The sequence below is a fragment of the Siphateles boraxobius genome, unplaced genomic scaffold, assembly GCF_051911475.1.
Source record: "Siphateles boraxobius isolate OS27281-9 unplaced genomic scaffold, OSU_SipBor_1 130, whole genome shotgun sequence".
In the NCBI taxonomy this organism is placed as follows: Eukaryota; Metazoa; Chordata; class Actinopteri; order Cypriniformes; family Leuciscidae; genus Siphateles; species Siphateles boraxobius.
This window is the reverse complement of record NW_027508734.1, coordinates 13,098,700-13,117,252: the sequence shown is the minus strand read 5'-3', so window position 1 is coordinate 13,117,252 and position 18,553 is coordinate 13,098,700. Positions and strand designations below refer to the sequence as shown.

At 36.0% G+C, this 18,553-nt stretch overlaps 1 protein-coding gene across 1 annotated transcript in view; it reads right to left on the bottom strand.

Moving 5' to 3' along the window:
• sh3gl3a (SH3-domain GRB2-like 3a) overlaps nt 1-13,924 on the bottom strand; it is a 44,015-nt gene extending 30,091 nt beyond the window's left edge. Inside the window, exon 1 of the mRNA XM_077228038.1 lies at nt 13,697-13,924. Coding sequence (XP_077084153.1) covers nt 13,697-13,741 — 45 coding nt within the window. The 5' untranslated portion in view covers nt 13,742-13,924. The remainder of the gene's footprint in view (nt 1-13,696) is intronic.
• Between the last annotated feature and the right edge of the window lie 4,629 nt (nt 13,925-18,553).

Sequence of the window (18,553 nt, the reverse complement as noted above, 5' to 3'; positions counted from 1 at the left end):
CACTGTGATAATGGTTTTAAACAAGCAGTGTTTCAATGGCTGTGATGATGGTGCTTTGTAGATGACTTCAGAGACAAAACTCCTCGGGAGAGGGATTTGCAATCATGCTGATTGTTTGTGGTAAAATAGAGCATGCTATCAGCACAATAAACCCTTTAAATGCACCATCTAAAAAATGTGAACTCACTAGCAGAACAACAGACATTTTTTGTCCATCCTATGCACAAACATGCCAAAAAGAAGCCTTGTTTTAATTTTTTTTTTTGATTGATTACAGCATCATTTTATGTGGCAGCTAGTGCTAAATGCTGAAAAAAGGCATGATGCAAAAACCTTTAATGCCAAAGACCAACAATTAAACAACTGTGCACATGATTATCTGTTGAGTACTTTAGTAGATTAAATAAACCAATTGGCCGGGTGACAAAAAAAATAATACTGCAAAAATTGAATAATCAAATGTAAAAACTTTTTCATTCTAAAGTGTCAATAACTTTAGGTAGTACAGTGCTACGTGGATATATTTACATACCGCGATATAAATTATATTAGGGGTAAGAATCTTTTGGAATCTCATGATTGGAATAAAAATGATCTAATGAAAAATCGATTTTAAATCAAATTTTGATTTTAGATTTGATTCTCAACTTGTTTTCGGTTTTTATTAAATTTCTCCTTGAAGCCCTTATCCATCCTTATGTATAAGAATAAGGCCTTGAAGCCTTATGTATAAGAAAACCTCTGTCCAATGATTGATTTGAACTCATAGTAGGGGTGGCACGGTTCACAAAACCCACGGTTCGGTTCGTATCACGGTTTTAGGGTCACGGCTTTCGGTTCTGTACGGTTCTTGTTGTTACTCCAGAAATGTACTTCACCATATGATATAGGCTATACTGTAGCTTAATTATCCACAATTTACGATACAGTTTAAAAAAAAAATTATATCATGTAATCATGCACAAACTTGACTTGAATTTGACTTGAATTTGACTTGAATTTGACTTGAATTTAAGCACATTATTGAGATCATCTCTGAGGAAAGCTAGGTGACATTTTGATACAGCAAGAGAGAAGACATTGATGAAATGCTTTGGTTTATTTGGCAAAAAAGGAGAATGTGTATTGCTATCTCTACAGGGACTTATGTGCATTTTTAGCACACAAAGATTAAAATTAACTTGCATTTATCAAACTGTCAACGTCAGTGTAGCTCTTACAAAATGTTTATCTTTTAAAAGAAAAAGAGAAGAACTCTTAAAGCACTATCTTTTAAATAAGTCAAAATATGTTACACATAATTGCCTATAATGAGGCTATAACAATAGCAAAGGCCATAACCATAAAGTGAAACATAAGTTCAACCTCAACACAAAAACAGTATCAACAATGCTTCTATTCCCTGAGAGTGAGGATACATTTTTTTCAGTTGAAATTAAAGTGCAGTATTTGGAAACATATGACTGGAGTTCTTATCTAAACTTAGTGTCACTGTATATATTTAAATATCATAGGTAACATAAAATTCAAAATGTTTCCACACACCGGACTTAGCTATACGACGCTGGCGCATCCTCCAACTCCGGTTAGCCTTCCTTATCTCTCCCACTTGCCATTGTTATACGTGACGAGACCTGCAGCACTCCATACTCCACTTTGACATAGGCTTGTTCGACTTGAACCGGAGCTGCACGGACCGATCGGTTTATGACATCAAAGTACCGCGAGAGTGATTGAAAAGCATACGGAGCCTTTGCTCTCGCGGTACTTTGATGTTATTCATCGATCGGTCTGTGCAGCGCCGGTGTTCTGACGATTCATGCTACCCATCGAGATGTGCTACTTACTTGTTATGCGCATGTGCAGACTCATTTTTCTTCTGCTTACCACGCCCATAAATCTATGCATCCTTGCTGTGGAAACTTGTAGGAAACTTTGACAGGTCAAAGATGAATATTTGATGATAATTTTTACTTTTTAAAAATAAAAACAGTACAGTATACTGTACTCTTGACTTCGAATTTTATTATAATTGTATTTCATATAATAATGTCATTTTTACTTGTTATATCAAATGTGATAATTGCTAGTTCATTTAAAATATCAAAATATGCTCCCCATACACTTACCCCGATTTAAACGAAATAACGATGTCATAATATTGTGAGATTTACACGATTATGGAAACAATAGAGAATGAATAAACATTCTCTGTGATCGATTCGCGCTACGGTAGCATTTTTCGACAAGGCAGCACAAATCGTCAGAACACCGGTTCAAGTCGAACAAGCCTAATATATATGTCCATTGTCCACACATCTCTTATTTCGTGCGAAAAGTAAACACACTGTCTGAGGTCACAGGCACGAGGTTACATTGCGCATGCGGCGAACCATGCGGCGAACCGTGCGACGCACACGCACCGAACTGAGACAAGCGAACCGAACGGTTCGGATGTTTTTTCATGTACCGTGCCACCCCTAACTCATAGGTGTAATTATTATTTTCTTATTATTATTACATTATCCCATGTTATTATTTTACTTCATCAATTCATAATATCTATTCTAAATACTTTATATTGAACTATTTTATTTATAATAAATTACATTGCCTGACTTTATATTTTTTAGGATATTGGTAATACAAGTTATATTGTTAATATTTGTTCCCTTGGTACAGTTTTGCCATGCCTGTTTATTATGTTGCACTTTTAAGGGGCTTTTTATTTTATTTATTTTTTATATCTGGCAAACCTTCACCAGGAGGAGAGCAGCAGTGCAAACTGAACAGCAGTTAGTGGAGTTATTTAATAAGGTGGTTTAAATTGTACACACCTGTTTGTAACAGCATTATTATTTCACTCAAATAATGATTTCATATTCACCTCTCACAGCATGAGTAAGTGTGTGTCTTTTGCATCATCAAAATGTGCGATTAACAGCTGGTGCCGATCATTTGGAGTTAGAAAAAAATATAACAAGCTCTGTTGCATTCTCAGTATAGTGATTTAGCCTTCCCTTTTACAAGCAGATATGGTTCGTTACAATGGTAACCGCTTGTGCGTCCATGAGAAAATTCTACCCTGCTCAGAGAAACCCTGTTTTGTTTCACTTCCTTAACCTTCATATCTGATGCCATGACATTTCATTTGTCCAGGCTTACGAGATAGAGAGCCAAAAACTTGAAATGACCCTATCCATCAAATGAAGATCCTCAGGAAAGGATAAACCTTTTAACATTACCTTTAAAAGTTACTTAAATAGCCTGGCAGAGTGAAACGCGAGGGCCTCTTCCCCTCGGGGGGGGAAAGTTCATATAACTGCCATTAGAGAAAGTGAAGTAACTTCGGTTACAGCAGGGTGCTTGATGAGAAACACTTTTTTTTTTCTTTGGTTTTTACATGTCCAGGGTGTCCGAAATGACGGAATGATGGACGGACGGAAACACATTCGACCGGATTTGTTTCGTAGTGTAGATGCTCATGTGGTCGAATGCATTCGCACAACCAAAAAAAACTCTCTCTCCGCCTACTTACCCTAATGTGTAAACGTTATGGGAAGCGTGCTAGCATCAGCTGAAAACTCAAGTTCGGGTTCAAGAAAGTACAATGTTTTCTCACCATTTCTGATTTCTAACATACACTCACAGTGTTTGGTGTTGTCTTGTGTTTATCAGAGCAGAAACAATATGTCCATATGTTTTACCGCCATCTCCAGTCACGTTCATATGTAAATTGCAAGAGCTTATTTCATCTATTAGATCGAAAGTTGAAAGTGGACAAAAGAGACAGATTAAAACACTAAACAAGAATTTGTTTTCCTCGTCTACTTGTGATCAGATCAACCAAAACTCATCTTAATACCAGGTAAAAACAGGGCCTAAGCCTCAGCATGTGGCTAAATAAATTAAATTGCATAAAAATTGAAGAAATATTACTTAACAGATCTAGACTGACACTTTCGAGCTTCACAAAAAATGCAAAATATAATAAAAGTAGTCTATGACTTGTGCTCTCTTCCAATAGCCATGTTCATAATAACATGAACAACATGTGGGTGAAACAAAATACATTTATCATAATTTTTCTACACTTTTGCGGAAAACAACATTTGAAAAACCATGTAGGAATACTTAGAAAATCCATCAAACATTGTACACCATTCATGCGACTTTTAAAATACTACTACCAACATATTATGGTTTAGTAGCACTAATGTAAAAAATGCGATTAACATAGTTCAAAGAGTTCTCAAAGTGTCTTATGCTCATGACTAAGGCACTGAAGAAGACAGAGCAGAAAACAACTCTTCAGTCCAAATCAGACTGTGGGCCATATAAGTGGTTTACATTCCATTCAATAACTCTAGTAACGTCTGGTCTCAACCATCTGCAGTAAAACTATTACTGTGCCAACAGACCGTGGGAGCACTCGCTAATGTGAGTAATAAACATAGATCAGCCTCGTAAGAATGATGTTCCTCTACAGGAGTGGGTGCTCGGATCGATAGGACATAATCAATAATGAATGTGGCAGTAACTGAGCCGAAGACTTGTAAACATCTGCCAGTTGGTCTCATTTCTGTGATGAGGATCTGCTGATTTTTTTCACATAAAATACAGATTATCTGCCAACCAGAGGACTGTGTGTTCCCTGCATAGCGTGCATCCTGGATTTCACAGTTGGTTTTTGATACTAATTTGTGCTGAAGAAAACAAATTATGCTTTAACTACTTTCTGTAATTTGCAGTTTGGTTTCCTGCCTCCACACAAAAAAAGACAACTATCAAATTTGAGACTCTGTAACAAATGGACAAAGACATCTTGGCTAATATCGAAATATTGTATTTGTGTCTTTCAATGCATTTATACTTTTGGCATGGAGAAGAAAAATAACTGCTGTATGACCTCCAGAAATTGCCTCAGACAGTTAGTTTTCAATGCAAAATGAAGAAAAACATTCTTTGAAATTGCTCTGGATAAAAGAATCTGCGAAATGCACGTAACAGCATAAAGAGGCAGCCATTAGATTTTCATTTCCATGCATGTTTGAAACTACAAAACCAACTAATCAGTGAGTTGCCTGAATGACTATAGTCGACTGTTAGGAAGGCCTGTATAATCGGCTATTTTCAGGTTCTCCTGACCCTGATATTTAGCTGAATTTCAAATTGTGAAATGAACCTCGAACAACAGTGGAATGAACTATTTTCATTCAATTATTCAGAAAGTATCATAGCATGCATTAAGGAGCCAACCAAGAAATATGGAAGCAAAACATGGTTTTCTGAGTAAATGTAAAAGTGGTTAAAAGATTTAGGTTTCAAGCTTTTTTATTCAAACTATAAAGAAGATTCTCAACTATGTTATGAAGTACTCCGATGTTTGGCTTTAGCATTGGAAGACAAGCGTAACATGACCAATAAGTTCCCACCTGTTCTAGCAAAACATTACACACAGAAGACAATATTCCTCTGCCCAGGCGAGCAACGACCAAGAAAAGGTGTTCAAACCAATTCTCGCTCAGGACAACTGGAAGCTGCTAGGGACTGGAAGATGCTGGCTGATCTTGATCAACGGCTTATTTTTCCACCTGAGATTGCCACCACTAACCTCCGACCAGGTATTGTTTTTTGATCGATCAGCACGCATTGTGCAACTGATAGAGTTAACAGTGCAATGGGAAGAAACTGCGGTATGCTCAGCTTGGTTTATCCAGTGGAAGTGGGTTGTCGAGGATTTGTGGCACACTCAACAACCCGGTTCCTCAGAGACATCGGATTCAGTGGCCAAGAGTTGCGTCGCACAGTAAAGAACTTATCTGAAGCAGCAGAGAGGAGCAGCAACTGGCTGTGGTTGAGACGGAAAGATTCTGGCTGGCTGTGTACAGGCCGCCATGCGACGGTTTCGAAGAATTCTTGAAAAACTCGAAGAGTCTGTTGGTTTATTTGTATAGTTTGCATAGTAATTACAGTTATTACGTTCCTGTGTATTTTGCGTGAATGAGAATTGGTGTTTGGACAGATATTGTGTTTTGCGATAGTATGCCATATGGAACCGTTGCCACTGAACCTGCTTTAACATCGGCAGTGGGGCTTGACAGCCTTAGTCAAACAGGTTGGCCCGTATGGTCGGGTTGCGGAGAGATTGTGAGAGATTGTGAGAGATTGTGGTTAGGTCACATGTGAACTACGAGGAAGGAGCAGCCTCAGCAGCAGGAAGGATGTAAAGGTAATTAAGCTGGGCTGAGTTGAGTGGGGGACGGAGGGAGGTGACTCTGGGACGCCAGAGTCACTGTAGAGCCCTCTTGAGGTGTCGTGGGCTAGTGGACGAAACACTGAGGATGAAAGGTGCCCACTTGAAGACCCTAGAGATGTCCCCTACTCTGCTCAATCCAGACGGTTGTCATGGGGGGACCGCACTGTGGTTGCAGCCGTTGTGTGTGCTGACGCGCAAAATACACTGCAGCTATTAACACCAGACAGAAGGAGATTCACATCACCATATGGAAAGAAGCGTAAATGAATGGAGAAGCATAGGTTACTGTAAAGCTACGTCTTAGTTGGTGCTTATCTTGGCGAAAGCAGAGTACAAATCAGCATGAAGTTTTAACATCTACTCTTTTGTAATGGAAATCATGAAAATATAACAGAAGGATTTGATATACCATTTAACTTTTATGCAATATGCCTGTAAACGTAAGCATGGCCATAAATGTCATTCCCATGCTATGCAATGCATCTGTTTGTCATTTGCATATTAATGTATTTTTGATGCAGATGTATATTGATGTAGAATTTCTTTCCCTATTCACTTGTTGTGTCTCTAAAATGCCTGATATGCCATGATGTAAGTCCTGGTGACCTCTACAGAGGTCATGTATGAAATCAATGCCCCGTTTCATAAAAGAAAGTCATATTCTGATTGGAAACCCCATAACATTTTCCTGAGATGATTTCTGACAAAAAAAATTAAATGATAATCACAAAATATCATCTTATTTTCTGTACATTTGGTCATTCAGTCATTTTCAAAGTCTAAGGACTGGGAGTTGTCTAGGTGCAACCTCAAAACATTTGGTATCTTTGCAAAGCCCTGAATGTGCTCTTTACAGGACATCCAGACTTAGCCTAAAGCTGGCATGTGAGCTATGTTGCCAGAGAAATTTGCTAAAATAAAACGTCTATTCCTAGGTCTCGGGGGGGTAATGGGAACAATTTGAACTTTGATTCTTTGTGCTCTTTCCTTCTTTTTTCTATCTCATCTAATATCTGCATGTGTAAATGTGAAGGGTTTCCTGAATGTAGATCAATAAATTAAGTAAAACCTTTTAAGTAAAACCTTTGCACCTAATTTATGCATTCAAAAGCAGTGAGCCTTCAGGTTTACATAAAGCTCATGAAATCACACATGCCTATCCCTGATTCATGTTGACAACTGGTTACTAAGTTACTCTGATCCTGGTGTATTGCTTAACTTGGAAAATCCCTCCCAAAACTCATTCGCTCTTGAAGGTTGAGTTCAGCTTTCCTGTGAAACAATATCTTAAATAGAGCAATTGACACAAGATGCATTTAATTAATTCAGTGATGAATATGGAGAGGATAGAGCCTTTGGGAAAAGAAAACAAAAGTATAAACAAGCTCTTGCCTGCCCAGTTCTTATCAGCTATACATCTGTAAAACAATGTCAACTAATGGCAACTAGTGAACTTTGTATTAAAAGAAATAGACTGAACTGCCAACCAAGGCAGTTTAGATGCTGTCTATCAGCTATGCATGCAGGGAACAGAACTTGGATAACCATAATTTTCTTCAACACCACTTATATTCATAATTAAAGTGCTTACTTACATCTCCAAACTAACAGATTAGTACTAAGCCACATCGCACCTGAATATCTAAATGTCCCCTCATGCGTTTGGATTCTCTTGCATTTCTACCATCACCAAACCTGTCGGCGGTTAAAATGTGCTGCTTATCCATATTCAAAAATCTGTTCTAGGGCGCTGGTCATTAAAGACTTAAACACGGGGCTATATTACAATGGCCTTGTACACAATCATCCCATTAAAATGACATTAAAAACTGAGCTACACTCTATATGGGTCAATGACGTGACGCCTAAATTTTCTGTCCGATTGCATTTGTTCAGGTAAAAACGGGTTTAAATGCATAAAAAGGTATTGTATATTTGTAGTACCTCTCCCATGTATGTACTCACTTTAACGTTTAAAAAACTGAGTTATTTTTAACCCTTTTTTTGATATTTTAAGTGTCAAAATATCATGTGGTGCGATCGTCCGGCCCTAAATTCTGTTTTGAAAACGTCTTTGAAATTACTCTAAATTTATTAAAAAATATTTTCTGCACTCTTTGGCATGATTTCCAAAGTGTTTTGTAATTCTGTAAAAAAAATCAAAGCATTTGTAGTTATATTTCCATCATGATATACAAACAAACTTTGTCCGATGATGTCCATTTTATGAAATATCATGTGGTGCGACCATCAAGGAACTACCATTTTGGGACTTTTATGTTGAAAACTATTCACACACAGGAAGTTACATCATATACCAATTTACCAAGGACCCATGGAAGCCACAAGCAGGTTTGTAATTCTCTCAAATAGGAAAAAAATAAACCTTTGTAATGGTTGGTATGCAGTTACCAAAGTTGGATGTCATGTGGTATGACCTTAAAAAATATATATATTTAAGTTATTTCTACAAATATATATTTTTATTCTAAATTTTATATCGACCTTTTGTGGAAAGCTAGCTTGTTTTGTTTAGGTGACCAATCATGTGCCTGTAAATTTTGACTGAATTTGAAAATATCTTGTGGTGTGACCAAATATCATGTGATGTTACCACTGCACTCTGTTTTTCATGGTAGATATATGTCTTAGATTGGCAGGTTTTGTGCTTTTATATTAAATTGATGGTTTATATACAAAAAGTCCTTTAATTAAGTATAATTTGGAATAGATTTTTATGCAATTTGGGATTTTTAAAAAATATTTCAGACGGTTTATGTTTACTCTTTGTACAATATGAGAAAAATGCAATAAAAAAGTTATAGCATGTAATTTTAGTTTAGTAATTATGCATTTATTAGTAATGTATTTATTATTGCCTATTTATTTATTTAAAACTATTTTAATCTATTTTAACAGTTGCCAATTCCAAGAGAAGTAAAAATTCTGACCCTGCAGGAAGAGTGGAGTACCTTGCTAGGATAAGAGTGAAATATTATTAGTTTAAAATAGCTTGTTTCTATGTGAATATATATAGTAAACTGTAATTTATTCCTGTGATCAAAGCTAAATTTTCAGGATCATTACTACAGTCTTCAGTGTCACATGATCCTTCAGAAATCATTCTAATATAATGATTTGCTGCTCAAGAAACTTGATTATTATCAATGCTGATCTATGCTCTAGATTTAACACTCAATTTCCGGATTGAGGATTTTAGTTATACTATTTTTGTTACTACTGGAAATTGTGGAAACTGTGATCATTTTTATATGTCAGGATTATTTGATGAATAGAAAGTGCAAAAGAACAGCATTTATTTTAAATAGAATATTTTGTAACATTCTAGCCTAAATATCTTTACTGTCACTTTTTTTATCAATTTAATTTATCCTTGATTAATAAAAGTATTAATTACTTAAAAAAACAACTATTGGCCCCAAATGTTACCTATATACAATATTTGTATGTATATATAAATATATAACATTATTATTTGTTAGAAAGAAATTCTAAGTCAAGTTAAATGAAATGGTGCACTTATGTTTGCGATGTGATTTTTTATAAAAAAAAATTTTTTATAAAATGTTTGTGTTTGTGAAAATTCTGTGAATTTTGTATAAAATTTGGTTTAAATCTATTTTTTGTATAAAATGCATTGTTCATTGATCTCTTTAAATAGATTTTTAACTATATAAGGTCTTCGTTGTCATTTGGAGCGACCACTCATCATGTGGTGCGACCAATAAAAGCAACTACTAAGTGAAAAAACACTAAAAAAAATGTTAAGCATGTTAAGGAAATTAATTAATTTTAAGATAAATCACGGTCACACCACATGACATTTTTTAAGGCTATGGCCAATTCATCTAGATGAAAAAACACTAAAATCACTTAAATTAAAATTTGTATATGAATTTATGTGTAGACAACATTCTCAATGTTTGAACAATTGCAACAGGTATTTTTTTTGTATTTTAAAATCAGCCTGTTGAAAATCCTTATACGTCATTGACCCATATACAAACAGCTTTCTACAGCACACAATGGAAAATATCCATTTAAAGATGCCAAAAGACAAGTGTCATAATATTTTTAAAAACTGCTGCAAACCTGCTGGTGGGCACAGCGTGGGGTTCCAAAACAATACAATGAGAAACAACAGCCACATTTGGAGATTAGCGTTGGTGAGCCTATGCATGTCACAAAAAAATCTGTTTTGTTTAGTTTATGACTGGAATGATTATTATCTAGCTTGTGCGATAATGTGGCTTATCATAACAAAGCACAATGACCAACAAGGAGCATCAAAATATCAACATTGACTAGACAGCTCAAAAAGATTAAACAATATCCTGATATGAAATAGGCTACAGAGAATATCAACATGTACTAACAATAAATCTCTGATTCATAGTTGCACAAAAACTATAAAACTACTACTATAAAGAACCAAGTAGTTTCCCACTGTCATATTCATGTCATTTTCACTGTGCTGTATGTATTTAGTGTTACCTTGTCTTTATTTAAAAAAATAAAGAAAAATATTTGGTTACAGTGTTTACTTCCTTTTTTATTCATTATTTTTTGTAAAAATGCTGTAATAGGATTACATAATCCTGCTAATGTCTGTCAAACAACAAAAGATAAAGAGAAAATCACTCACTGCTCTTGACTGAATAACTGTAGCTTTATTATGAATCAATGTATATTTAATACATGAAGACTATGCAGTGTTTTAGTTTTACATTTGATTATTCAGTTTTTGCATCGTTTACTTGAATGCTAGTTAAATAGACCTAATGTACGCCTACCTGAAAAACTTAAAGCACTGTTTTTTTCTACATCATTTGTATCTTTGTTTTATTGTATTTGTCCTATTGCTTGTAAGTTGCCTCATTGTTCTTATTTTAAATAACATACATTAAAATAACAAATCGTCCACCTCTAGTTTCAGGTGTTTTTGATTACCTAGATGTTCTTGATATTAAGTTTTCAGGTTGACTGACACCATATCAATTACATAGCAACACTTTAAAACCACTCAAAGCACCTTAGAAACTTCATAGCAACACCCTGGCATCATTGGCAATGAGTTTGTGACTGACAACAATTCTTCCGAACATGTAAAAGAAAAAAATATCATAATATGTAACATAAATCTGACTCCCTGATCTCAATTTTCGCATGACACACTGCATATAGATCAAGTCGGGCTATATCATGCATGCAATGTAAACTCATTGCAGATTGTGAAGTGTTATGCATTAAAGCTTATGTTATGGTATCAGATGACTGAAGTTGTAAATTACAGGAATTACAGTAAAGTATCAGACCACTAATTTGAGAGGTACAGTTGAAGTAACATGGAAGCCTAATGATGCAGAACCACCTACTACATGGCAAAACATTAATCAAATAAAGAGGGTTATAGGGTTAGACAGTTAGAGGGTTATTTGACAGTTCTCCAAAACAAACACATCCTCCACTGAATGTCTTTATATATAAAAAAAGAGGATACTAAACTCAGAATGGCTAAACAAAGAAGGCTACTCACAGTCTCACACAGAAGTGAAAGTGTACAGTCTGAATGTGCTTACTGTTGGGCGTTTATCCAGCTGTTAAAATGGGATGTCTTTTTGAGAGGCAAAACAGCTGGGCTTTATTCATTAACTCTGTAACATTAAATTATGACATATTATGTGTTTGTTTTTCCTTTGTTATGTCATTAAGAACCACTTACACAGTAAACGGCATTTGTGTAATGTAATTCTTAAAATTGCGATGAAACAGAAGTAGTTACAGATCTTTCCACCATATCGTGCCGTAAACCCGAAAGTAGTGGATTATCAAAAAAGAAAAATTGTAGGGGGCGGAGACTTGCTTCTGTGCATCGGTTGTTGATTGGATTGTGAGATGTGGGCGTTGCACTCAAAAGTGGAGGGAGTTGAACATGGACCTGCAGGGGAGGAGCTTAAGCCACTAAATGACTGGTGAAGTCCTGCAAACGTCACCAGAGAGAAGTTAGCCGTTTCACCGAAAGATCTAGTTATGACATTTTGATCATAAATTACGAGGTCAACTAAAATATTAAAAGTGAAATATACATGGATGAATCATATTTCTTAATTTTGATATGGTAAAAAGATAAGGTAAATTTAAATTTCATGCCAACTTTAAACTATTGTTTCTAATAAATATGATTAATCAATTTATTTAATATTGGCATCCTTCTACACTTTGGGCCACAATTTTCCAAGCACAATAAACGTCAACTCACTAAGTGTTTTGTCTACGCTTAGCTGGTTCTTATTCATCTCATTCTGACTCTTAGAAATATGAAGTTTGTGTAATGGCACTTCACCAAATCTGTTTGTTTATCTAATGTTTTGTTCATTTTAATCTGTATTTTTTAACAGATTGTTGATCCAACTGTGACTATTGACAGAATGAATAGAATAGTGAATAGTGAATAATGAATAGTGACAAAAACTTCAAAAAGAAATCACAATAATAAAAGGAAAAATGTGTTACTAGTAACAACTGGGAAACATACTCGTGACCACAAGTAGCTATAATGGAATTGATTCTGGTAAGTGGTAACTACTTAAAAAGGTAACAACAACAACAACAATAATTGGAATACATCTCACCACAGAATGGAACAGGTGATAACAACAAACACTTAATTATTATATATTTCTGCAAACTAACAATAGCTAGGTAGGTAGGCTATTAACAATCGGATAGTAGCTTGTAGGACGGAATTAGTACTAGCGAATTCAAAGTCCTGGTGACTATTAAATAGATACTAGTAATTATTGGAATAAGTAGGCTAATAGTTTTTTTTTTTTCTTCAAAAATAAAAATAAAATAAACACTAGCAAGTTTTAAGGAATAAATGTCCAGACGGTTTGCCACTGACCGCCTGGTCACACGTGACATCATAACAATACCACCATCTAAATCAAAAATGACATCATCATCACGCAACATAATTCGTGATAACATCTCCACACTTCAGTTCCTAGGAATTCCACTATAGATGATGATGATGATTATGATAATCATAACAATACATTCAACACTAATTAATGAACACAATTGCTATTTCATTTAAGCAGCCCTCACAACAGCAAGCTGCGAAAGACTATGCACAAAAAAACGTATAGTTAAGTTACATCACAATGTGCGGATATATATCAACAAAAGCGTTGATACAAATGTGACAAAGTTGACAGAAATAATCAGATATGAAGTCAAGCGGCTCTGCTCCATTTCTGCCGCTCTGATGGGCCTCTTAAAGCACAAAAAAACAACCAGACCACTTCAGATGACAATACACGAGAGCTCTCTCCACGGTCATCTGTCAAACCCCTCATAACTTGGATATTAGACTATAGCATAAACAGCGTAATAACTCGGGCGTCTCCTTACCTGACTCGCTTTATGCAGCTGCTTCTTAAACCCCGCCACCGACATCCTTAAATAAAATGAAACACTAGGAGAGATGAAAATAAAATCTTCAGGGGGCAAAAGATGGTGATCCAATCCTCCAAAAAAAAGCACAAATTTGATTATATTGATTATATGAAACGCTTTCGGTTTATTTCACCGCCGCCGGAAGATGGACCTGCATTTCGCGGTGTGGTTTTTTTCCTCACTAACAAGTGCTGGTCGGTTATGTTTGTTTCGAGGACTGTGATTGGTGGAGAGGCGTATACGTCACGGCAGCATCTCGGAGAACCCCTTTACTAACAAAAACATTAAATCAGGTTTTGACAGAAATCAAAACACATCTTATTCAACTCATCAGCCTAAGATAAGAGAGACAAAAAAGTGAAGTGTTGGGGTTACTCCAGGACCACTGTTGGGATAAACTGATTTATTGAATTCGAGTACCGGTAACCGTAGAGCATTAACAGCCATCCGCTGCCCCCTAGTGGCACTTCATGAACCCTACCGAGGGAACACATTGTGCTGTGTGAAGTCTAAAATACCCCTTTTCCACCAACAAGAACCGGGTGCTGGTTCAGAGCCAGAGCCAGAGCTGGTTCAGAGTGGGTTCGACTGACGAGCTTAATAAGAACCGATTTGCCTTTCCACCGGCTAGAGAGCCACAACAGAGCCAGATCTTACGTCACTGTATACGTCTCATGTTGCCCAGCAACGCTAGTGCGGTAGCGCCAAACAGTACGCCAGGCTTGTTCGAGATGCATCGGCTTCTCGCAGATCGATCTCCGCATGACATCAAAGCACTGCGATAGCGATCTAAAAGCACAAGGAGTCGTATGTTCTCCAAACACTCCCGCAGCTCCGATCGGTCCGCGCCGCTCCGATGCATCTCGAACAAGCCATCAACAATAACGGACGTTGCAATACTATGGATGCTCATGGGTTTACAAAATACATCGGAGTCCAACGCGTTTGTGCAGCTCGCCGTAACTTACATAGACGGATATTTATAATCGAGCTGCTATTAGCTCGACTAGCTGCTATTTAAAAATGGCGGTCACAAGTTTCTATTCGTCTTGTTGGTCACGGTAACCCCGCCCCCAGCCCCTGACGCAAGTGGTTCTTACTTGGCTCTGTTCTAGACCAGCAATGATTTGGTGCTACTTAAGAACCACTTTTCCTGGTTCGGAGCTGGTGCTTTGCGTGTGGAAAACCAAAGAACCGAATTGAAACTAGGCTCTGGCTCCGAACCAGCACCAGCTCTGCCTTGGTGGAAAAGGGGTAATAGTGGGATGCACTGAGCCCACTAGTGAAAATCAGTTGTGACTCGTGGTAATGAAAAGATATTGGTAACACTTTACAATAAAGTTAATTGTAATTGGTTAACATTAGTTAACTACCTTAGTTAACATGAACTATAGAATGAACAATACTTCTACAGCATTTATTAATATTAGTTAATATTAACATTTACTAATACATTATTAAAAGCAGTTGTATTTGTTAACATTAGTTAATGCACTGTGAACTAACATGAAAAAACAATGAGCAGCTATATTTTTTTAACTAAAATTAACAAAGATTACTAATTACTATAACAAATGTATTGCTCCTTGTTAGTTATAAGTTAATACATTTAAATGTTAACTAATGAACCTTATTGTAAAGTGTTACCAAGATATTCAATTCTGAATTAGACTTTTGAATTACTGTAGCTTACCTTTGTATTTTTGTTTCTGTTGAATTTCTGAATTAGTTCAAGCAAGTTTTAAAATGTACATTCTCTCTATTTGATTGCTGAAATTGACATATTGTTATTTTAATGTTGCAAAGTGTTTCACTGTTTTGACATTGGAAACGTCTGTTACATTGGGGTACCATTTGAATGTTGAAGTAAATTTAGATGCTTCATGTGAATGTGCTGAGTGGTGGATGGATGACGACTGTTTTCATCATTGATTATATACTAATAGCCTAATATTTCTTGAGCAGCAAAGAGTGATTTCTGAAGGATCATGTGACACTGAAGACTGGAGTAGCCTAATGATGCTGAAAATTCAGCTTTGACGTCACAGAAATAATTTACATTTTAAAACATATTCAAATAGAAAAACAGTTATGCATATAAACTTTTGGCGCTTTAGAGGTTAATAAAAAAACTGCATGCACCATGGAAGAACATTTCAGCTACTTTTCTCTCAGGTACTGGCCTAATCAGGATTAAACAAAAACACGGGTTGGAATATATTTTGAACAAAAATAGTTGCAGAGTGTACCTTTAAATTTGCAATGATATTTCACATTAGTGTTTTTACTGTATTTATCAAATAAATGCAGCCTTGGTCAGCGTAAGAGACTTTTCAAAAACATTTTAAAAAAATCTTAGGCGACAGTCAACCCAAAAATTATTCAGACACCAGGTATAATTTTTGATATATTTTTTACTAGTGGGTGCAGGACATTATAGTTAATTTATGTAAGTAAGGATAGCTAAATAAAATAAACTGACATATTGTAAAATAACAGTACATTTTATAAAAAATCTGGGACCAAAAATAATTCAGACACTTTGACCTGACCATGTTTTGCTTAAGTGTTTTTTATTTAATTGCTAATACAACCTTTTTACAAAATTCGAACAAAACATCGAACAAAATTAAGCTTTGCTTTGATAATTGGTTGACCTTGGTATCATCTAATTATGTAATTAAATTTAACAGCTGACAGAAATTCAACCTAATTAATTTGTGAGACAGTCTAACAGAAGGATGGCTAAAACCAGTGAAATATCAACTGATTTGATAACTACTTCATAAGTTCTTGTCATCATTTATTATCATTTTCTAAACTATGGGTATATATATATATATATATATATATATATATATATATATATATATATATATATATATATATATATATATATATATATATATATATATATATATATATATATATTGTACCATGGGAGGCCGGAGTGACAGAAGCATATGAATGGAAAAAGCTGAAGTACACTGGTATAGCTTTTGAGGCCATCCAACAAGGCTGGCGTATGTACTTCCGGTAGAGGTTGGGTGCAGAAGATTTGTGGCCACATCCATAGCCAGGCTCCTACCCTGTGATTCCTACCCCTAGTCACCACACCATTTTTCACACGACCACAGACTGAGCCCATAATTAATAATAATAATTAGCTTAATAATAATCTTTTTGCACGTGTTTGGTTCCGATCGAGCAAAAAATAGGACTAGTTCACAAAAGTATACAGGTTTCTTGAAAACACCCCCCTGAATTTCACCGGTATGACATAAATCCAAGACATGCTTTCTGTCAAGGATTCCAATGATATAAGACACTTGAGCCTGTGAGAAATGGTTTAGGAGTTATGACCCATTATGTACTTTTGACCACTACCGCACCACCATCAGGTCGATTGGGGTGAGCCTTGGTGACATAAGGATGAGACGTTACACCGAGGTCCTGACTCTCTGTGGTCATTAAAAATGTCCGGATGTCCTTCGGAAAAAGAGTAGGGGTTTAACCCCGGCATCCTGGCCAAATTTGCCCATTGGCCTCTGTCCATCATGGCCTCCTAATCATCTCCATATACTGATTGGCTTCATTACTGTCTCCTCTCCATGAGTAAGCTGGTGTGTGGTGGACGTTCTGGCGCAATATGGCTGCCGTCACATCATGGATGCTGCACATTGGTGGTGGTTGAGAAGATCCCCCTTCCATATGTAAAGCGATTTGAGTACCTAGAAAAGCGCTATATAAATGTAACGAAGTAAGGGGCTTTCGTAACAGGTAGTTCTAGGAACTAGCCAGCAGGGTTGTTCCCCAAGAACGAATGTTTCCCCTAGGAACGTTTTCCTGGTTGCATTCGCACCGCCAGTAGGAACTCTTAAGTGACATAAGCAGCACTTCTTGTGACCTTTAATTTGACAACGCCAGAGCCTGGGCACACACTGCTCCCATTTTCCATGTTCATTAGTTTACAATTTGTCTAACAGTCCCGTCTCACACGTTATTAGATAGAACTGTTATACATAAGTAGACAGTAATGCAAAGTTATTAGCGCATGTCATGTGGTTGATTTTCAGTGTTAGTAGCTGAGCAGAAATACATATGTTTCACTTGGTCCACTCAATTGCGTTGGATTTTCTCCTCAGTGTAAAGGTTAAGAGGCCCATCTATCACGGTTTTCTATGATCGTAGAGTTAGTTTCTGAAGTAAATATATAGGTTATAATCTGTGTTTACACAGCCTTTATAAACATGGCTGGTGTTTCGCTTGTGTTCAGCCAATCAGTGTACACTAATATCAAGGATAGTTCCTATAGTGCTGGTTTAGACCCTACTCTAAAGTAGGAGCCACACATAGGCCAGTAGAAATAGACTTTGTGGTACATATCTTGACAGAAACCATATGGGATAAATATGTTTAAGTGTAGTATTTGTGCAATTAAAGACAAAAACCAAAAATATGAACAACATTTATTAGAATCACCAAAAGTCATATGACATTTCCAGCTATTTTTGGGCATAGCCAATACATTTAAATGTTACCTAATGAACCTTATTGTAAAGTGTTACCAAGATATTAAATTCTGAATTAGACTTTTGAATTGCTGTAGCTTCCCTTTGAATTTTCGTTTCTGTTGAATTTCTGAATTAGTTCGAGCAAGTTTTAAAATGTACATCCTTGATTTGTGAAGGATCACGTGACACTGAAGACTGGAGTAGCCTAAAGATGCTGAAAATTCAGCTTTGACGTCACAGAAATAATTTACATTTTAAAATATATTCAAGGTTAATGAACAAAACTGCATGCGCCATA